This window comes from Glycine soja, chromosome 8, assembly GCF_004193775.1.
Source record: "Glycine soja cultivar W05 chromosome 8, ASM419377v2, whole genome shotgun sequence".
Classification (NCBI taxonomy): Eukaryota; Viridiplantae; Streptophyta; class Magnoliopsida; order Fabales; family Fabaceae; genus Glycine; species Glycine soja.
Genome location: NC_041009.1, coordinates 5,594,577 through 5,615,014, shown reverse-complemented (window position 1 = coordinate 5,615,014; position 20,438 = coordinate 5,594,577). Strand labels below are relative to the sequence as shown.

At 33.8% G+C, this 20,438-nt stretch overlaps 4 protein-coding genes across 7 annotated transcripts; 3 read left to right on the top strand and 1 right to left on the bottom strand.

Moving 5' to 3' along the window:
* Nucleotides 1-188: 188 nt before the first annotated feature.
* LOC114422244 lies at nucleotides 189-1,066 on the top strand. The gene is made up of 2 exons (XM_028388501.1): nucleotides 189-597; nucleotides 700-1,066. The coding sequence occupies exons 1-2, from the start codon at nucleotides 252-254 to the stop codon at nucleotides 831-833; spliced, it is 480 nt and encodes a 159-aa protein (XP_028244302.1). The 5' UTR covers nucleotides 189-251; the 3' UTR covers nucleotides 834-1,066.
* A 1,874-nt stretch (nucleotides 1,067-2,940) lies between these two features.
* On the top strand, nucleotides 2,941-4,540 carry LOC114422245 (heavy metal-associated isoprenylated plant protein 28-like). Its single transcript, XM_028388502.1, has 3 exons — nucleotides 2,941-3,333; nucleotides 3,984-4,056; nucleotides 4,152-4,540. Exons 1-3 carry the CDS (start codon nucleotides 3,328-3,330, stop codon nucleotides 4,346-4,348), a joined length of 276 nt encoding a protein of 91 aa, XP_028244303.1. The 5' UTR covers nucleotides 2,941-3,327; the 3' UTR covers nucleotides 4,349-4,540.
* A 2,323-nt stretch (nucleotides 4,541-6,863) lies between these two features.
* On the bottom strand, nucleotides 6,864-11,062 carry LOC114421405 (serine/arginine-rich splicing factor SC35-like). Of its 4 annotated transcripts, none has more exons than XR_003668529.1 (11): nucleotides 10,874-11,062; nucleotides 10,709-10,787; nucleotides 10,541-10,620; nucleotides 10,389-10,455; nucleotides 9,719-9,787; nucleotides 8,697-8,906; nucleotides 8,389-8,605; nucleotides 8,141-8,282; nucleotides 7,671-7,876; nucleotides 7,405-7,564; nucleotides 6,864-7,313 (listed from the first exon to the last, which is right to left on the bottom strand). XR_003668529.1 is itself a non-coding variant. In XM_028387302.1 (8 exons), exons 1-8 carry the CDS (start codon nucleotides 10,947-10,949, stop codon nucleotides 8,277-8,279), a joined length of 804 nt encoding a protein of 267 aa, XP_028243103.1. In that variant the 5' UTR covers nucleotides 10,950-11,062; the 3' UTR covers nucleotides 7,973-8,276. The 4 variants fall into 4 exon arrangements, 1 of the variants encoding a protein (XP_028243103.1); XR_003668530.1 differs by having other exon boundaries at nucleotides 7,454-7,564; XR_003668528.1 differs by having other exon boundaries at nucleotides 6,877-7,564.
* Nucleotides 11,063-14,166: 3,104 nt separating this feature from the next.
* On the top strand, nucleotides 14,167-19,968 carry LOC114421404 (potassium transporter 7-like). The gene is made up of 10 exons (XM_028387301.1): nucleotides 14,167-14,661; nucleotides 14,955-15,183; nucleotides 15,273-15,521; nucleotides 15,717-15,767; nucleotides 16,159-16,419; nucleotides 17,026-17,078; nucleotides 17,184-17,298; nucleotides 17,405-17,659; nucleotides 18,474-18,996; nucleotides 19,428-19,968. The coding sequence occupies exons 1-10, from the start codon at nucleotides 14,395-14,397 to the stop codon at nucleotides 19,966-19,968; spliced, it is 2,544 nt and encodes an 847-aa protein (XP_028243102.1). The 5' UTR covers nucleotides 14,167-14,394.
* The last annotated feature ends 470 nt before the right edge of the window (nucleotides 19,969-20,438 follow it).

Sequence of the window (20,438 nt, the reverse complement as noted above, 5' to 3'; positions counted from 1 at the left end):
TCAAATCTCTTATCACTAAATCGATGTTATTTATTTTTAGAAAAGTGACACCACAAACAAAATGCATTTTTTAAAATTTATTAAAAAATATAAAATCATAAACTAATTGAATAAGTATAAGAAATCTCTTAAAAAAATATAAGAAATAAAATCCACCAAAATTTGGAGTTTTTTAATAAAAATCCAGGAGTGTGAGATTCATTGCAGCAGAAAGTTAAAGTGAATTAACGAGTGAGAAGAAGGCAGGGTTGATGTTGGGCAGTGAGACGATGGGGGAGAGCGAGAAAGGAGAGCGATGGAGCGGAGCGATGACGAATCTGACGGAGATGGCCTCCAATCTCGACTCTCTCCAGAAGCTTCTCCTCACCAAAGCCGTCTTCGTCGACGACGACACCTTCTCCAAAGCCTCCCTCGCCGCCGACCAAGCCCGCTCCATCAAGCTCCTCCACCAACGAGTCCAAACCTTGGAGAGAGAGGTCGACGCTGCCATCACCGCCGCCGCCCGCGCTCGCTCCGAGAAGCGCCAGGCCGAGGCCGCTCAGAAATCCGCCGAATCGCGCGCTCAACAACTCACCGCCGAACTCGAAAACACCACAAGTATCATCATCATCATCATCATTTAGGTTTGGAATAGTTCTGATCTGTCATCTGTGATCGAAAAAACTAATCGTTTCTGATTTTTTTTTTTTTTTGAAACAGAGGTGTTTGAGTTGCACATGGAAGAGCTGCGTGCGAAGCAAGAAGAGATCGAGAAGCGTGACGAGGACATTAAACTTCTGGAAGCTATAATTCGAACGCTTGGAGGAAAGGAATCGCTCTCTACGTCTCAGTAGAAAGAAGTCTTTGTTTTGAAGTGTGGTTAAATATTTAATACCCTAACCATTCACCTCTTTTCTTACTTTGTAAATTGAATTATACGCTAGTGAGTGAAAGATTCTTATCTTAAGACTGTAACAAATCTTGTTTTTTTTCCTATATGAATGTTAATAGGAGTAATTTTTTTTTTACATGATTAATTTCTCTGGTGATTCACTTGTGCCAAATGAAGATAATGTGGGAAGTGCGAGGTAAATTGCAATTTTGCAGCTGTTGAACTTTTTTTTCTTTTCAAAATAGTATTAGAAATTTATAATAATTTATGCATGTTGTTGAATTAATTGAGATAGATTCCATGCTGGTGTTTAACTGTTTGTATGAATATATCCAATACATCATGATCGATCATATTGCTTCAAATTTCAGAACATAGGATACAAAGTTTCCTCGCAACTTGTGTGTGTGTGTGTTTGAGTAAATAATTTAATTAAGCTCTTGTGGAATCAGTGTATCGGGAAAATAATTATATATAAGTTGTTTTTATTTAATCAAAGAAGAGATGTACTGTTTATATTTAAATTTTAGGTTGTTTTTGTCGGTTATCCAAGATTTTTTTGGAAATAAGCTGAAAACAGGTTATTGACATATCATAAGCTATTTTTATGAGTGTTTTCAAACATTTGTAAAAACACTCCCTACAGTCTTCTCTATGCTTTTCCTTAAACTCTACTAGGAGAAGAGTTTAATATCAAACCATGTGGATTAATTAGTACATAATTGTTGCTATTTAATTTCTGTCTTAAATTTGAGTTTTGGATATGGATTTTTTTTTTTGTGTGCATTATATGTATCTATTTTGCCAGTCGTAATATATTAGATATAATTCTTCCCCAAGAGAAAAGAAAGAAGCTAATATTGTTAATATTTCTTTGTATTAAGTCACCGAAATCCAAAACGAAAAGTAAAGCAAGTTAATGGAAATTAATTTTAACTTAGTCCTTCACTCTTACAACTTTGCTAAACGATCTTCCTTGACTAGTAATAGCAGCTAAAGAAAAGTATTGAGCAAAGGAGAATCTTATGATAGACATTGGAAGCATTACAATGAAGTAGTGGGACCAGGATCCTTTAGAGTTGGAAATTAATTGCATGAAAGTTAGCATCGAACGGTTTGTAAATTTGTATTTATTTTGTTATGATATAATATTATTTCCATAACATAAAAATTTCTCTTGTAACGGGTGAGAAAAGACCTCAATCCAAAGTTCTTGTGTGAGAGAAATCTCGTATACCGAGCATCAACATCAATATGGTGTGGGTTAAGCAAAAAAGTACATCAACTAAATTATATACCAAACTTGCTGCTTGGTCTGTTTCCTGTTGTCATTCTCATTGTCTACATAGACGTTTCTATTCTCTTTTTCTTTTCTGATCTGTACTTCTTTTTCCTATGTGCTCCACATTGAAGCAAATGAAATACCATATGTCAGATAACAAGAAAAGAATTGATCCACTTTATTCATATACCAAGCCTGCTGCACACATTGCAGAGTAAGCATTTTACTGTCCACTTTTTTGTTTCTCCCTATATGACAAATCCTCTCTCCTTACATTACTAATCTTCATATCATTTATTTACATCCATCAAAATTTAAAAAAGATAAAAGCAACGTAACCATAGTAAATAGTTAAATATCACTAAGAAAAAATAAAAATAACATTTTTTTATTGATAAATGTTAGTTGTTAAATTTTATTAATAGAGAGATTTAATTCCACAACCTCTCTTTTTCTTTCTTCTTCATTCAACGTCAAGTTAACCTTATAATCTTATAAAATAAAAATAACATTGAAATAACGCTAACACCAAATCTTAGCAAATGGCTAAGGTTTAAAGAACGTATTTACAATTTACTTGAATTTTCTTATGTTTAAAGAATCTATTTAATATGGGTATGGACAGATTCGAGATATAAGTTACGTTTAATGTGCCAGGTGTTCAACATGCTGAATGCACTTGTCATCAAATCCAAGAGTTCTTTGTCTGATCTCTTTCTTTTTTTGGTTTCCTCTCTGTCTGAGTAAAACTTCGGTCAAAAGGAAGGGAAAAAAAAAAAGAAGCCATGTTGGACCTGTCAAAGCCAATGATTTCAAATTCTCATACACTCATTGCTTTTCGTGGATCCAAAACCTCGAGGCTTGTGTCGCATATTCTAAAGCTTAATGTGTTTGTGTCCTGAAAAAGCTTGTGGTTTTGCCTTATATTACTAGCTTAAGCAGCCAGCAGACTCAAAACCCAAGACATTCCCCCACTTAATGTTTCTTCTAACTTTAGTTGATCTTGTCTTTCGGTTTAACATATAAATAACCTTGTGTGTATGTCTCTGTCTCATTGATTAACTCTCATTTCAATTGTTTCCAAATCATTCTATCTCACTTTATCCTTCACTCCTGGTCAGTCTTCCCTCTCCAAATCATCATTCTGTAGCATCATTTCCTCACAGCAGTTTCCATGGAGGTATTATTCCCATAACTTTTAATCTCATTACTGTTACATGGTTTGTTCAGATGTTATCCTTCATTCTTTCATGGTTTTGACACATCTTGTCACTCTTGTGCTCAAACCTATGCTCTTTATTTAATAAATTTTACTGTGCCTTAAAAAAAAACTCTAGTTCTTGCATATTTGACCTTAAACAATTATGCTGAAAAATATACAAGATTGGGTGTTTTTTAGGTTTCATATAAGCATCATAGATTACAAGGTTTTTAAAAAATAATTATGGATAATAAGGTTTTAAAAAATAATCCACAACTATGATTTTGGCCGAAATATTAAGGTTTTTGAAATGTCTGTGATTGTCATGCGACTGCAATTGTGACCACATGTCCACAATATTAAGGAATTCAACGAAATCATGATCACGATTTAAACCTTGATAGATGATTCTATTTATTAAATTAATAAATGAAATCATGCATACTCTATGAAAAAATGATTACCAAATGAACTAAAAAGGGTATCATCATAGCCTGATTAATTGGGAAATAATACTAGTCTCATGTATGCAATTAGCTAACAAAAGGGTAGTCTAACCTCCGCAGAGTCTTTCTTAAATTTGCAACCAAATCTGTTGAATAATGTTCAATCACTGTTTTGCTTTGCAGGTTGTTGAGTTAAAAGTGGAGATGGTTTGCATACATGAAAAAAGACTAAGGAAATGCCTCTCAAAATTAAAAGGTTGGTTTAATTGAAACGGATTTTGCTAATCAGTGTCACAATAATTCTGATTTCTGAGTTGGTGGTTGTATTAATGTGTGGTACTGTTTATGCAGGGATAGAAAAAGTGGAAGTGGATACTAATTGCCAGAAAGTAGTAGTGACTGGATACACACACAAGAACAAAATCCTAAAAGCAGTTAGGAGAGGGGGTCTCAAAGCTGACTTCTGGTCTGCTCAGAATGAGTTGCTCAATGCTTATGTCAGCTCCAATTATGCCAACTTTAGATTCAACCCCTTCAACTTCTTCTAAATTTGATATATTCTTTTTCTTTTGGGGGGCTTTTTCTTTGGGATTTAATATCTCATGTTCTGTGTGGGATGATAGATTTATACGTTAGTTTGTATTCTCATTTCCATAGAAATCATGACCAATCGCAATGTTCAGTGAAGATATTTTAGAGTGTAACAGAGACATATCCAACTAAGTTTTGAGGCCTCTAGACTCTAGTCTTGCTACAAATTTGAAACTCGGATTTGCATTCAACTGCAAATAACTCCTGAATGATATCATGCCCTGGAAGGATAAATTGAATTTAAAAATTATAACATAAATTGTGCACTTTGAAACCTCGTTTTAACATAAATAGTTCCTAGTTCCAACAAGTCATGTACCCCATATACAGGTGTTTGTTCTCCCTTTTCTTGCGGGTAAACTTAATACAAGTTTATTTAAGAATTTGCTTACAAAATTATAAAATAAGTATGAAAATCAAAGTTTCTCCTAAGAACCTTTTTTTAGGGGCCTAAGAAACTAAAATATAGGTGTACAGTTAATAAAAAAATAATGTACACCAACTCTTCGGTTAGTACATGTTTAAAGCCGTATGATAGACACTCCTCACAACCTCTTCTTTAATTCTATTTTAATTATCAGTGTCTTTTTCCTTCATAAAAAACTCATCAAGTTGAGAAGTATTAATGAATCCATACTATCATTTTTTACTGTTATATTAATGGTCAATAGATTTTTTTTTTCAATCAGTACAAAATATTCATCATCTTTGCCGATTAATTTTCACATGTAAATTTAGTTACCTTTAGTAGAATTTTTTCTTTTAATTATATTTTTTTATCATTAAGACTTGAACTTGAAGCTTTGATCAAGGGAAGTTCCACTTGGAGTTGTTTATAGATGGTTAGCAGATGTGTCAACATTTTTTTTATACACAATGATAAATTTATCCAAAACCCCCCACTAGATGAGGTAACTGCTAGGTAATTTGTGATACGTTTTTGGATATTACTCCTGTTCTTGGTTAGACGATGAATTGGTCACTACTCAATCAAATATAAGAATACTTGTTTTAAAAAACTGTCACTATTCGGGCATTTCGTGCATATTTCTTTCGTGCTAACGAACAACACTTGGTTGGTATATATTCGTTATGCAGTTATCGGTGATCTATGCTTGAATATGCTAATGTTAGTAGCCGGAATCTGTTTGAAGTGCATTATTCTAATTATAATGTTACCATCAATAAGACAGCAGCAATATTTGTTATTGGATTGATGCATTTAGTTAGAAATTCGGACATTTAGTTAAGCATTTGGTTAATGAATAAACAACTATCACGTTTAGCAAAATGGGGTTTATAATTATTGTAGCCCCATTTGCTCACCCATTCAATCATTCTACGTAGTCATTACAACTTAACCCCTACAATGAGTGAAATCATAGCATACTGTCACTCCACTTAATCAGTCAAAACTACATTCTCACATCCCTACACTCCCATTGGCATCTTTTTTTGCAGCCTAGAAACCTCTATCATGAACCCATGTCTCTCCAACTTATATTTTCTTGGTATTTCTCAAGCTCTGACTGACATCTATATCTGGATATTCCCATCATAACATTTCCCTAACGTAAACCTTTGTTTGATTAGGTAATCTGTAATTGTTTTCTCTACCTTTTTAAAACTACCACGTCCTTTTTTCCTATACTTCCTTGATGGTGTTATTTTCATCACACGCCTTTTTTAATTTCCTCTTCTTCCAATATTTAAAACACGACTTTTATTTGGCTTGGGTTTAGCAGTGTTATTGAGATTCACGTGACTCTTAAGACGTGCAGTGGAACTCAGTTACCGTCGCCACTACTATATGGTCAATAACATCGAGTAGGATTTTTCAACTAGTCGGAGGGGACTCTCCACACATCCTCGTCCAATTGATAAGGCTAGTGACATTCCCTACGTAGATAACAAATCTGAGTCTCAATATTCAATACATCATCTTAAGTTAACTAGTACAGGATATTAATCTATTTCCTATTCTCGTCCAACATACTCTGAAATCTAGAAAGCAACGCAACATATGCAAAAATCCAATAACGCTGGATCATAAATCAAATTGATAATGGGTATTTTCATCCCACTACAATTTCATATAGCTTCCCCCACTGCTACAAAAATATGAAGCCATTAATTGTCTCCACTAAAGAAAATAGAACATTTCATATTGGTCGTGTGCTGAGCTTATCAACGAACTTAACAAAATAATCAATGCACTCACTTGACTCCTATACCAAGAATAAGAACACAATAATCTTGACAGAAAAATTAGCCTAACGAGATTTCAATATCCTCAAAACTAAACCTTTATCCAATTACCATAAAGCAAACCCTAAAATGTTTAAAATTAGCTTAACAAGATATTAATATGCTGATTAGTATGCAAGATTTGGCAGCAAGCACCTCTTCAATACTTCTTGTGACATATAACAGGCAGCCACTCAAATGTAAAAGTTTGAAATGATCACCAACAACCCAAGAAAACTTGTAAATTTAAAAGAACCTCGTCTCTAAAACACATTGGTTATCATTTCAGTTGCAAAACAGTAAACACAACACAATGTTGCAATAGCTATCACAATATCAAAGCAAAAAAAGACAAGTGTGATAACTCTGTGTCATAAGAATTAATGAATAACTGAAATTGAGACTACAAAACCAAATCACTAATGAAAAACAATTCTGTCACACGGCTTTGGAATCAACAGAAACCAGCAGCACAGCTAGACAGCCATCATCAGTACCAACCGCTAATACCATTGCCAACCCGATCCCAGCAAAAAGGGCAGCAACAGTCAGCTACAGTAATTGGTTAGTGCTTCAAATTATTCACGAACACATGCATTTCTTATTAAAGATGCATCAGCTACCACCTCACAGCTACAGTGTCATGGAGCAGTGTGCTACAACAATTGTATCTCACTACATTAAGTAGCAGATGTTATAATCTTGAAAGATCAATGTTAAAAATTATTGATTAAAATACCCTAAAAATAAACCATGAAGGTGTTACCACTGTGACTAGAAATAAACACCAGCACATTAAAGTTCATATTTAGTACCCACAGGTCCAACTCTACAAATGACAGGTCCAACTCCTACGAGGCATCAGCTACATGACAAAATATGCTCAACTCGTGTTCATCACAGCATCAAGAATCCTTTTCAGGAAACTTTTTCCCAATGAAAACCAAACACGGATATGAGATCAAAGATCAGAATTCTCAATGGATATGAGGGATCCCAGAAGAAACAAGAATGTAAACCAAAAGAGCTTACCAATGATCAGATCATTCAGGAAAAAACCAAGTCAACTAATTGTCTGTCTAATCAGCACACTGGTAAAACAATCACAGTCCTAAAACCAGCATACTCTTGCAACCAGCATCAAATTCGCGACCAATCATCAATGACATAGAAACAGCATCAACAGCAACAAAGTCAACATGCGCCTATCATGCTCTCATCACTTTTCCCGATCATAACTATAAAACCCAATAAGTTGTTCAACATAAATTAACAGAGCTTTAACTAGATCACAGCCATTCCTTACTATAAATTGGGAAATGAAAACGGAGATATGGAGAGAGAAAAATGCAAACAGTATAACAAAAATAAAATGGCAAAATCCCTCAAACTGAGAGATTAACCTGTCAACTGCAAGGTCTAATAGTTACCAAACACCGAAGTAGACGACATAGCAAGTCAAAATATAAAACCATTCAAAACATCAGGAAGTCTGACCCTACCAAACAGCACTTAGATCATAAAATCCTTCAATGACTCCGATAAGATCATTCACATAGACTAAAAGATCCAACAATAGCAAAACAGCTACAGGTGCAATAGTCCGGCGTCTCCAGAATTTTTCATGAAGAACATAGCTTATTCCTGCAAGAGAGCATAATTAAAAAAAGTCACAGTATGTACAAGATACCATGTTGACTAAAAAGTTGATCATTTTGTTACTACATTCTTTAAGACAAACATTACTTACATCCCCATTTGAATTTCGAGGGGAAGGGCTTCGAGAAGCATCAGGGCGACCGCGTGGTGAGACACTGCGAGGGGTAGGAGAACGCCCATCGCGGCTACGATTTGCAGGACTTTCACCCCGTGGACTCTTCCTAGGGGAAGGACTCCTTTGAGGGGAAGTGCTCCTCTGAGGGGAAGGACTCCTTCGAGGACTAGGACTGCGCCGTGCAGGGGAGCCGCTACAGAGAATAAAAATGAAAGAGTCAAATAATAATAATAATAAATGGGGAAAAACACAGTTGAAAGAGCTAGCTATCAATGATTGAAGACCTATCAACTGATCTGCTCCGGCTTCTACTATTACGCTCATCATCATAGCGTCCCCTACCACGACCCTTGTAATCAAGACTGGCACTACGGCTCCTGCTTCTGCGACGATAATCTTTGTCTCTCCCACGGTGCCTGTCACGTTCATACCTATCATAACTTCTGCTGCGACTTCGCCTCCTATAATCTCGATCTTTGTAATCATCACGATGCCTGCAAATAAAGACATCAATCAATCCATTTCTCCAGCCTGTTAATTAAAAAATGAATGGCCAAACTATATTGGCTATCAAATATCCATTTTAATTACTAAAAGCAGTTTTCAAGGTGATCAGATAAATGGCATTTGGCATGTTTGATATTGTTTGGAGAATAATAGCTTTTTTCGAGAAAAAAAATTATACAAAATTATTTGAGAGAATATGATAATCCAAACACAATTCTATTGAAAAATCTCCCAAACATAATTTTATACTAGCTACTGTCTTTATAATGGCACAAATGATAGTTAATGGGGGAAAAGCATTCAGGCATTCACAAAGGCTAATCAGCAAAAAACTACCTGCTTACTTTTTAAAAAAATATAGGAATTGAGTGAAATATACTATAAGCATGGTTCAACACAGCAGCGAACATAGTTTATTTTATGCTGTACAAGTTCTTCTGATTAGAAAAGTTAAAGAGCTGAAATCAGAAAAGTAACATAACATCTCATTGAAGTCCAAAATTAGATTGCATGAAAACATAGCTTGATTGTCACAAAAACATAGCATTCGATGTACCATTGAATATTTCAAAAGATGGTTTTAGCTATACTGTGGACATCCATCACAACATAAAAATAAAAGCTAAGAAAACATGAGTAACTGAAACATAACACTCAACTCATTACACACAATCAAAACATGCTTGCCCAACTTGATGTATCAACAAGAAAAGTAATTACACAATGGTAGTTTGACAGTTCTCAAGACACTAAAATCACAACACTTTAGAAGCAGCAAGGAAATTTAAAAACAGCAAACCTTTTCCTTGGGCTACGGCTCCTTGATCGCCTTGATCTCGGGGATGTTTCAATAATCCTTCCTTTGTGACTGCAATTTGAAAAACTCAACTAAGTAACAGATAAATGCGGAAGAATCCTTGAGAAACATACTTCATCATGCATTAAATGAAGAAAGTCATCATATTGAAGCAAAAGGCCGGCATGATTATTGTTCAAACTTTTTTTTGGTTTTTATAAAAAAGTCTATTTTGGGAGCTTTTCTTAAATTGATTGTTTTGAAACTTGTTTAGTAAAGGATTATTTCGTTTTCTTCAAATCATTGCAGCTCTCATCTCAAACCCCACATAATATAGCAATACCTTCCTTCTCCAGGCATTCCATTCTCACCCCCAACAACAACAACAACAACAACTGGGAGTGCAAATCCCAAACATACCAGCAGTAAAATAGATTTTTAAATTAAGCTATCACCATGGTGATGGTCTGAGTAGCGGAGAACGGCAAAAACTTCCAAATAGAAAAATGGTTTGCAAAACAATTCTATAAAAATAATTTTCATTATTCAGAAAAACAAAAGCAAAATCCACCCAACAATAGAGTAAACAATGCGACGGTAAAAATTGACAGGATAACAATTACAAAATGAACAAACAAATAAACAAATAACCAAAGACAAGTGAGGAACTTACATCCTCTCAGCATTAGGCCCATATTTCGCAAACTGGACGGTTATTTCACGACCATCAACCATTCTCCCTGAATAGTTAAAATTCGTTCGTTCAAACGAAACACATTCAATCACACGAAACCATTCGTTCGTAAAAACCACAAGCATACATACCGTCGAGCCTCTCAACGGCCTTCTGAGCCTCATCAGCATACTTGTAACGCACGAATGCAAAACCCCTTGACTCACCAGTTCTTCACGACAAAAATTAAAGTACATAATCATCAGATAAACAAATAAACAAACAACGTATGAATAAATGGAGGGAAACAAATTGAAAACCTTCGATCCTTGGGGATGAAGATGTCGACGACCTTCCCGTACTTGTCGAAGAGAGGGAATAGGTCGTCGGCGGTGGTACCTGAACGAAACGATACCGAACGTTAGATTAAGGGTTTAGCAGAAAAATTGAAGTGAAGAGAAAAAAGACAGAAAGGGTGAGCTTACGGAAGGTGATGTTGAGAACGAGAAGAGAGTAAGTGTCGGAAATGTCTGGGGGACCCGAACGTCCGAAGTGAGACATTTTTGTTTTGCAGATAGAAAGAGAAGAAGAGAAGAGAGATTATGGATTAAGAAAGAGCTAGCTAGGGTTTCGGCTAGGAAACGTTTGGCCGCAGAATCTTCTTGAATACTCGCTCTGCCTATGCCTCTATTTATATTTTATCTTCACATTCAACTCTTTTCTTTTCTTATTTTTTTTACATTTTTTAAAATGTTTTTTTTTACATTTAAGAAATAAAAAATAATCTCATGATTTTTGTAAGGTTTAAATATTTTTTTTGCATGTTTTTAATTTATTTATTTTTATTTTTCATATTTATATTTTTTTTAATCCTCATAAATTATGTTTATTTTATCTTTCGTTCTGATATTCATTACAAAAATGATGATGTCATCATATTATTCCATCATTAACTTATAATTACAAAAATTTTAAAAATTAAAACAAAATAATAACATATTTGCAAGACCACAAATAAATGTTTCACATTAATTTATCCACATCATAATTTTTACATTTCTTTTATCTTCTAACTCATTTATCTTATCTCTCTCTTTTATCTGTTGTCTTCCTTCATGCTTCAACCTTCATCCCCTTCAAACAAATAATTGTGACAACAATGATAATAGTAATGAAAGTAAAGATAACGATAATGATAGTGGTGGTGATAACAACAATAAAAAAAGTAATGATATTGGTGACAATGACAACAATGATTGCGATAGAAAGCAACAATAGTAATAATAATGATGTTGACTACGGTGGTGTTCGCAACAATGTAATAATGACGATGATTATAATGATAATGTAGAAATGGTGATTGAGGCACTCACAGTGGTGGTAAGTAATTTTTCATAATAAGAATTACAAGAAAACTTGATAGTGTTAACTGTAATACATTATTAAATGTACAAATTTTAATATTTATCTTGAGGGTTGTTTTAATATTTATGCATTTATTATAATATTTAGTTTGAGACATATTTTTTTCATCCCAACAAAAATGTCTTTTTTTAGTTTTAATTCTTACAAATTATATTTATTTTTATATTAGTTCTTGTAGATTAATGATGACATGACACTCTATGCTGATATGACGAAATGACTTTATCATTTTGTTTGCCATATCATAATTTTGTTAATGGAAACTAATGCCAAGAATAAAAGACAAACATAATTGATTGTCAACATAGTCATGCGGAATAGATTTGACCAAAATGTGAATAAGTTATTATTATTGGACCTAAATGTTAATAATTTTTTGTTGGACAAAAAATTTAGTATTTTTTTGGACAAAAATATCAATAATTTTTTTGCACAAAAATGTCTGTAATTTTTATTTTGGACCAAAACATTTGCATGTTTAAACTAAACAATAACGTTACTAAGTTATCATTATCAGACTAAAATATCAATAATTTTCTATTGTATCAAAATGTGAGTAATTTTTTTTTTGTCGTAAATGTCAGTCATTTTTTGCTGAAATTAAATATCAATGTGTTTCTATTAGATTAATTTGATAAACTCCAAATTTCATTTTATTTAAGCGTAAAATATAATTTTAGGATAAATTTTTCCAAATTTTTAAATTTAATCATTGGGAGAGAAATTTTGTCATCTATTTACACATTTAGAAACAAAAATGACTATTTACTATTTTTTTATTGGTAACTGATGTGTGACTCACTCGGCTTGAATTTGTGGAACTAATATGATATGCACTAAACAAACTTGGAAAGAATGAAAAGCCTTAATTGTAATTATATTTTAAACAGAATTGTAATGTTATTCTTTAAAGAAGAAGATTTATTTGTGCATAAAAAAATTGCCTAAAAATAGAAAAAGAAAACAAATAGTTTTAACAAATTTACATTTATTATCATTTAGGATGCAAATATACTTATTTATTTCAGGTAAACTTAAATGATAATTAAAAAATTGCAAAATTTAAACATGAATTTAATATATAATTACTTTATGAATTTATCTCATCCTAAGTCTATTATACTTTCATTTGAAATAATATATATATATATATATATATATATATATATATATATATATATATATTGCTTTATTAAAAAAAAAGTGTTGTTTATGTAGATATTGAGGGTGTGTTTGATTCGCTAAAAAATAAGAGACTAAATAATACAAAAATATTTGTCCAATATTTGATTAAAAAATAACTGAGGGTTAGTACAAACCAAAGAATAATGGACTGAATAAATACTCAAAAACTTGTAATTTACTAAATTTCGATACAATTTTTTGTCCAAACAAAAGTAAAAATACAAATCGTGTACGGTACGAAAAGTTATTATGTGACTCAGCTATTTATCTGTTGTTGTCGTGATTGTCCTGTCTTCTTAACAAACCAAATGCAACCTTAGTTTTAACATCTATGTATATATCATATAATTTGTTTCAAAATTTACAATAATATAAAATGCCCAAACAAAAGTGCTCCATGACGTTAATTGAAATTTTATTGGAAGAAGTCTCTTATTAAATTTTTAATATTGTATCATATTTTAGTTTTGTGTTAATTTTTTGAATGTTTTATGTAATCATATTAGTATGTTTGTTTTACTAATAAATAGTTAAGATCTAACATATTAGTCTAATAGAAACATATATTGAGATTTAGATTCAACAAAAAAATATTGACATTTACATTCAATAAAATGACTGCATTTGGATACAATAGAAAATTATGGATATTTTGATCCAATAATGATAATTTATTGACATTTTTGTCTAATGAAAATTTATTGACATTTTGGTTTAAAATAAAAATTACGTAAAAATAATGACTGACATTTTCATTTAACAAAAAATTTATAACATTTAGGTTGAATAATGATAATTTATTGACATATTCATTTAACTTATTTAGTATAACCAGGCTGATAATTAATTTTGTGACAAATGTGTTCATCTGTATCACTTATCTCATTAACGACAACGAATAAAATTTAACGATCAAATAAGTTTATGGTATTTTTTTATTTGTTTTTACTTTTAAAGATTAAATTTTAAATTTTAATCATTTAAGAATAAATTTATCATCTATTTATCTATTAAAAGATAAAAATAAATATTTATCCTTACTTAATTTGATTTAGTTGGATGGGTTAATATAGATTGATTGAAATAATACCTGTGTGTAAAAGGGTGTTTTCTTTCCCCTTTCGTATTCTCAAAAAGGGAAAACATCAATACAATGGTACCTTTATACAATTATTATTATTTAATAAAGATTCACAGTCAATCAATAGATTAGATTCTGGGTACGTGAAAAATTCAATTCGTGCTTGTGAATTACTCCATTGCACCACAAAGCGCATGTTGCAGTTGTTGAATTTCAGTTACGACTAAAAAACACCTTCTTCTGCAGTTCCGCACTGCATTTCATTCCAATTCCAATCAATAATCATAATCATCATCAGCACAATACCCATTTTCCATGGCAAACCCTAAAACGAAAAGTCACCATTCGCTAGGCGGCGAGGACGATCTCGACTCGACCGAATCGCGGTGGGTCTTCCAGGAGGACGAGGAGGATCCCTCCGAGATCGAGGATTTCGACGCCGCCGATTTGCGCCACCAGGCCATGTTTGATTCCGACGACGAGGACAATGCTGAACAGAGACTCGTCCGCACCGGTCCCCGTATCGATTCCTTCGACGTCGAAGCCCTCGAGGTTCCCGGCGCTCACAGAAACGACTACGAGGTCATTCCCAAACTTTAAATCGAAGAGCATTGCATTGGATTAGTGATTCATTAGTGATGTCACTGTTGAGCATTGTTTTTGTGTTGTTTGGATTCTCTTATTGCGGGATGTTAGTGTGGGGAAGGGATTGTGCTGGCTTTTCAAGCTTGATTAGTTGATTTCCACAAAAAAAACAACTTGATTCCCTAGCTTAATTTCCACATTGGAAGCATTGGATTGGATTAATTACGTGTTATTAGTGATGTGCTGTTTTGTGTTGTTTTTATTCTCTTATTGCTCGTGTCCTGTTTCAGGATGTTAGTGTGGGAAAAGGAATTGTCTTAGCTTTTCAAACTCTCGGTGTTGTGTTTGGCGATGTTGGAACAAGTCCTTTGTATACCTTCAGTGTTATGTTTAGGAAGGCTCCTATTAATGGAAATGAAGATATTCTCGGAGCCTTGTCGCTTGTTTTGTACACTTTAATCCTGATTCCGTTAGTGAAGTACGTCCTTGTTGTTCTGTGGGCCAATGATGACGGGGAAGGTATATTAAATGGAGTGTTTTAAAGATAATTCTTCAGTATTGTTTTCTGTTCTGCACTCAAGTTTATGGTTGTTTTAAAACCACTGCAGGTGGTACGTTTGCATTGTACTCGTTGATTTGTCGAAATGCTAAGGTGAGTCTTCTTCCCAATCAGTTGCGATCGGATGCCCGAATATCAGGCTTTAGGCTAAAGGTGCCATCTGCCGAGCTTGAAAGGTCTTTAAAAATCAAGGAAAGACTAGAGACTTCAGTGACTCTGAAGAAGATTCTACTTTTATTTGTTCTTGCTGGTATTTCCATGGTGATGGCTAACGGGGTTGTTACACCAGCAATGTCAGGTTGCTTACTGCTGTTGTGCATGTATTCTATAACTTCTTCAGAATTTTTTTTTGTTGTAATGTGTTTGGACTGATACTAAATTACTAATATCATACTTGTAACGTCATCTTGTTGCTTGTGTACCTGGCCTCTGTTGTTTTTCAATAGCCATTTCTTCATATTAATTCTTACTTTATATCTTTTTCATTCTGCAGTACTATCATCTCTTAATGGTTTGAAAGTTGGGGTAGATGCAATTAAGCAAGGTATTGTGCTATCCTATTAGCAAATGTATCTTTAATAGTTATTAATTTTGATGTTATCTACAGACAAATCCAGAGAACTTAGACTTCTGTCTTTCCTCTTTGGAATAATTTTTTGTAGCTTTTCCTATAACAGTAATAGCTTTTAGGCTTCCTTTTTGTATTTAATGTTGTCTGAGTTTTCTGGTCCTGGCATTGACCAAATTCAGTCTTGTGTTTGTAGAATGCTTATGCTATGTATGTCAATCCAACCAAAGTGTGATAATATGGGATGTGTTTCCTATAGTTTAGGTAATCCTGGTGGAGTCTGTAGCAGAATGTGGCTAAATATTGTAATTTTAGTATCATTTTTGTAGTTGGATTAATCTTTTCTTCTTTTTCCTTTATTATGCAGATGAAGTGGTGATGATTTCTGTTGCCTGCCTTGTCATTTTGTTCAGTGTACAGAAGTATGGAACAAGTAAAGTGGGGCTTGCTGTAGGACCTGCTTTGTTTATATGGTTTTGTTCTCTTGCGGGCATTGGTATATACAACCTTGTCAAATATGACAGCAGTGTCTTGAGGGCATTTAATCCTATTCATATATATTATTTCTTTGCAAGGAATCCAACCAAGGCATGGTATTCTCTTGGGGGCTGTCTTCTGTGTGCAACTGGTAAGCACATATATGCAGGGTCATGGATATGTTGAATTTAGTTATACATGTTCTGCTTGTCATGTATATTTTTGGATTTGATTCAGTTGGTGTGTCTGTTGTTCTGTATTTATAAACCAATTCTTTGCTAGCAATTGCAATGGCCAATGCCTAAGTACCCAATGTTTTAAAATTGAGTAGAATTGATTTTGATAGGAATGATTTTGAACTGTTGTGTGTGTCAATATTAATCACAACCACAAATTTAGCATCAGAAAATGTGCTCGGTGTGGGAAATTGATTCTTGATGTAAAACAAATAGGCCTTAAGTTTCTGTTCATTATCTATCTGAGGTGGAATAACATTCCTAATGAGTTTTATCATAATTTGAGGGTTCATTGCAGTATTGGATCTTCCTTTATGTGGTGTAAGAGAAAAAGATTACTGTTGAGGCTTTATTAGGCATATTCCCTGTGAACATCTAACACTGTCACAGTATCCTCTGCTCCCCAAACCAAAATCTCTTGATATTGTAATGTGGTGAATATGCAATTTGCATTTAGGTATTGCTGGCACGTACAATTTATTTGAACTGCTGATTAACATTGTTACTGGATCCTGTTACAGGCTCTGAGGCTATGTTTGCAGATCTTTGCTATTTCTCTGTACGATCAGTTCAGGTAATGAATGATGTCTATGTTATAATTGACAACTTCTGTTTCCGTTTTACTTTCTGTATCTTATCAACTAATATTTTGATGTAACTGATGGTGGTTTGTTTGTAGCTTACATTTGTATTTCTTGTTTTACCGTGCCTACTGTTGGGTTATTTGGGTCAAGCTGCATACCTTATGGAAAACCATGCTGATGCTGGTAATGCCTTTTATTCTTCTGTTCCAAGTAAGTGTTAGTTTATTTAGTTTCTGTACTAGCCTTTATCAATGTTTTCAGTGATATGTCTTTGCACTTTACAGAATCTTCATGTAATACTATTTTGTGCTTGCAGGTGGTGCATTCTGGCCAACTTTCCTCGTTGCTAACATTGCTGCATTAATTGCAAGTCGGGCTATGACAACAGCCACATTTTCTTGTATAAAACAGTCAGCTGCACTTGGTTGTTTCCCTCGTCTTAAAATAATTCATACCTCTCGGAAATTCATGGGCCAGATCTATATTCCTGTCATAAACTGGTTTCTCTTGGCTGTTTCTTTGGTGCTTGTCTGTTCTATATCCAGCATTGATGAGATTGGAAATGCATATGGTAATGATTTATTTCAATTTCTCTATTTTTATTTACACAGATAATTTTGTTAAATTTATCAGCCATATACACATATTGCATGTCAAATTGTAAATAATGTCACAATTTCAATGGGACCAACTGTATATAACAGGTTGCTTATAGATACTGCAATTACTTGGAAAGACATTGAGCTTCTCTCTTATGATTTCACTTGGATATTCTCAACTATAGTTGAAGAATAGTAATAGTGGAGGTGGAGCCTTGTATAAGAGGAACCGATTTTCTTTTAAAAAACCCTTAAAAGTGTATGAAAATCATCATTATGCTGTTTTTCAAAACTGACTTTATTTTCAGAAAAATGTCATTCTTTACAAATAAAGGTATTTTTGCTTGCATTCACAACACCTTTAAGAGGTGGGAACTATCATTTTATTCCAAATGGATATGATCAAACATTGCTCTGTTTTTTTGGTATTTAATAGTTGGGGGCAGGCAGGTTACCCCATTTCAAGGTTAGAACATGTCACAAGTTTCAACAAGGGCATACCAACCGATAGGAATAAAAATCCAAGAACTTTATGTCTATGCTGTTTGATCCTAGCGGTCAAACCAATCCTCATTGAAAACCTACTGTCTACTTCAGGAAATGCTTTCACCTTTAAGTTTAAATTTGTAAAAATGAATACATCAATAATAATTTGATTCTTCCATCTTAGACAGGAGGAGGGAGTTAATATTTGGTTGTTATGCACTGAATTTACCTTTATTATTATTGTACTACATTATATAAAATATGCATTTGTTTTCAGCTTGTTCCTTTGTCGTCTTTCAGGCATTGCTGAGCTGGGGGTGATGATGATGACCACTATTTTAGTAACTCTTGTTATGCTTCTTATATGGCAGATACACATCATTGTAGTGCTGAGTTTTGCGGTAGTCTTCCTGGGATTGGAGTTGACTTTCTTTTCATCAGTTTTGTGGAGTGTAACAGATGGAAGTTGGATTATATTGGTCTTTGCTGTAATAATGTTTTTTATAATGTTTGTATGGAATTATGGGAGCAAGCTCAAGTATGAAACTGAAGTAAAGCAAAAGCTGTCAATGGATTTGATGCAAGAATTAGGCTGCAATCTTGGGACAATACGAGCTCCTGGGATTGGTTTGCTCTATAATGAGTTGGTAAAAGGAATTCCAGGCATTTTTGGGCATTTTCTAACCACACTTCCAGCAATACACTCTATGATCATATTTGTGAGTATTAAGTATGTTCCAGTTCCCATGGTGCCTCAAAGTGAAAGGTTCCTTTTTCGGCGAGTTTGCCAGAGAAGCTATCATATATTTCGCTGTATTGCCAGGTAACAAGCTAAATATTTTACATTTTGAGATATTGTGTATTGTGTACCTTTGCTAGTTCAGTTGAGGTATGAGCTTTTGAAAAATTGAATGGATTGTGAAAAAGAAGGCCTACGTATTACTTTTGGAAATGTGCTATAGCTTTACATGGACATCTCTCGAGGGAATAATTTAGTCAAATCATACAAGGAAAAGTCGCAAAGATGTGATTGTTGGTAAAAGTACTTAGTTCAGGAACAATTAATAAGTGGTTAACTGAGTTGATAAATGGTTGCTCCTCAGCCACTCTTTCAAGTCATAAACTGGAATACTTTTTACTAAGACGTCTTTTTTGTAATTTTCCCTATAGTATATGCTGTCCCTGTAATTAAAGTGTTTTTTTTTTTTTTTGTCAATCCTAAAACTCTGATCAGAAATTTTATATCTTCAACAGGTATGGTTACAAAGATGTTCGCAAAGAAAATCACCAAACTTTTGAGCAGCTGCTGATGGAGAGCCTAGAGAAGTTTATACGTCGTGAGGCTCAAGAGAGGTCGCTTGAGAGTGAAGGGGATGATGATACTGACTCTGAGGATGAGTACTCTGGTTCTAGGGTTCTCATAGCTCCCAATGGGAGTGTTTATTCACTTGGTGTTCCTCTTCTGGCTGATTTTAATGATACAACCATACCCATACCCAATTTTGAAGCAAGCACATCGGAGGAGACAAACCTTGAATCTCCTAAGCCCGCAGTGGTTGATGCTGAGCAGAGTCTTGAAAGAGAGCTATCTTTTATACGCAAGGCTAAAGAATCTGGAGTTGTTTATCTTCTTGGTCACGGAGATATAAGAGCAAGAAAAGACTCATGGTTTATCAAGAAGCTAATTATAAACTATTTTTATGCCTTTCTGAGAAAGAATTGCCGAAGGGGGATCACAAATTTAAGTGTACCCCATTCACATTTGATGCAGGTTGGCATGACCTACATGGTTTGACCATCAATTTTCCAACCCAAACAATTGACAGGTAATATGGAATTATAGTTTGGTAGCAGTGAGTTGGTCTTGGAACTCTCATTTTGCAGTGCTCTTTAATTGCTTGATTGTCAATTTTTTGGCACCTCAAATTGCTGAATATCTTTCCAGCTCATAATCTGGAAATTGTTTCAAGGTTCATGGTTGTGAGCTTGCACTGTAGATATAAGGAATTGGCATACCTTTGTGTAAAAAAGAAACTGATAAATGTAGATTTGTCATAAAAAAAAGAAACTGTAGATTGTTATGTACACATTGTGGATGTGTCAAATTCCACTTCAACATGATGAACACCGAGTTGTGTAATCCAACTATCTTTAGTTTGTGTTAACTGTTTGCCTAATCTCATCTTTTACGAGGCATTTTAGTTACTAAACCTTAAAAGAGATTACACTTCCTCTTTGAAGATTGCATCGTTGCAAGTTTCTCTT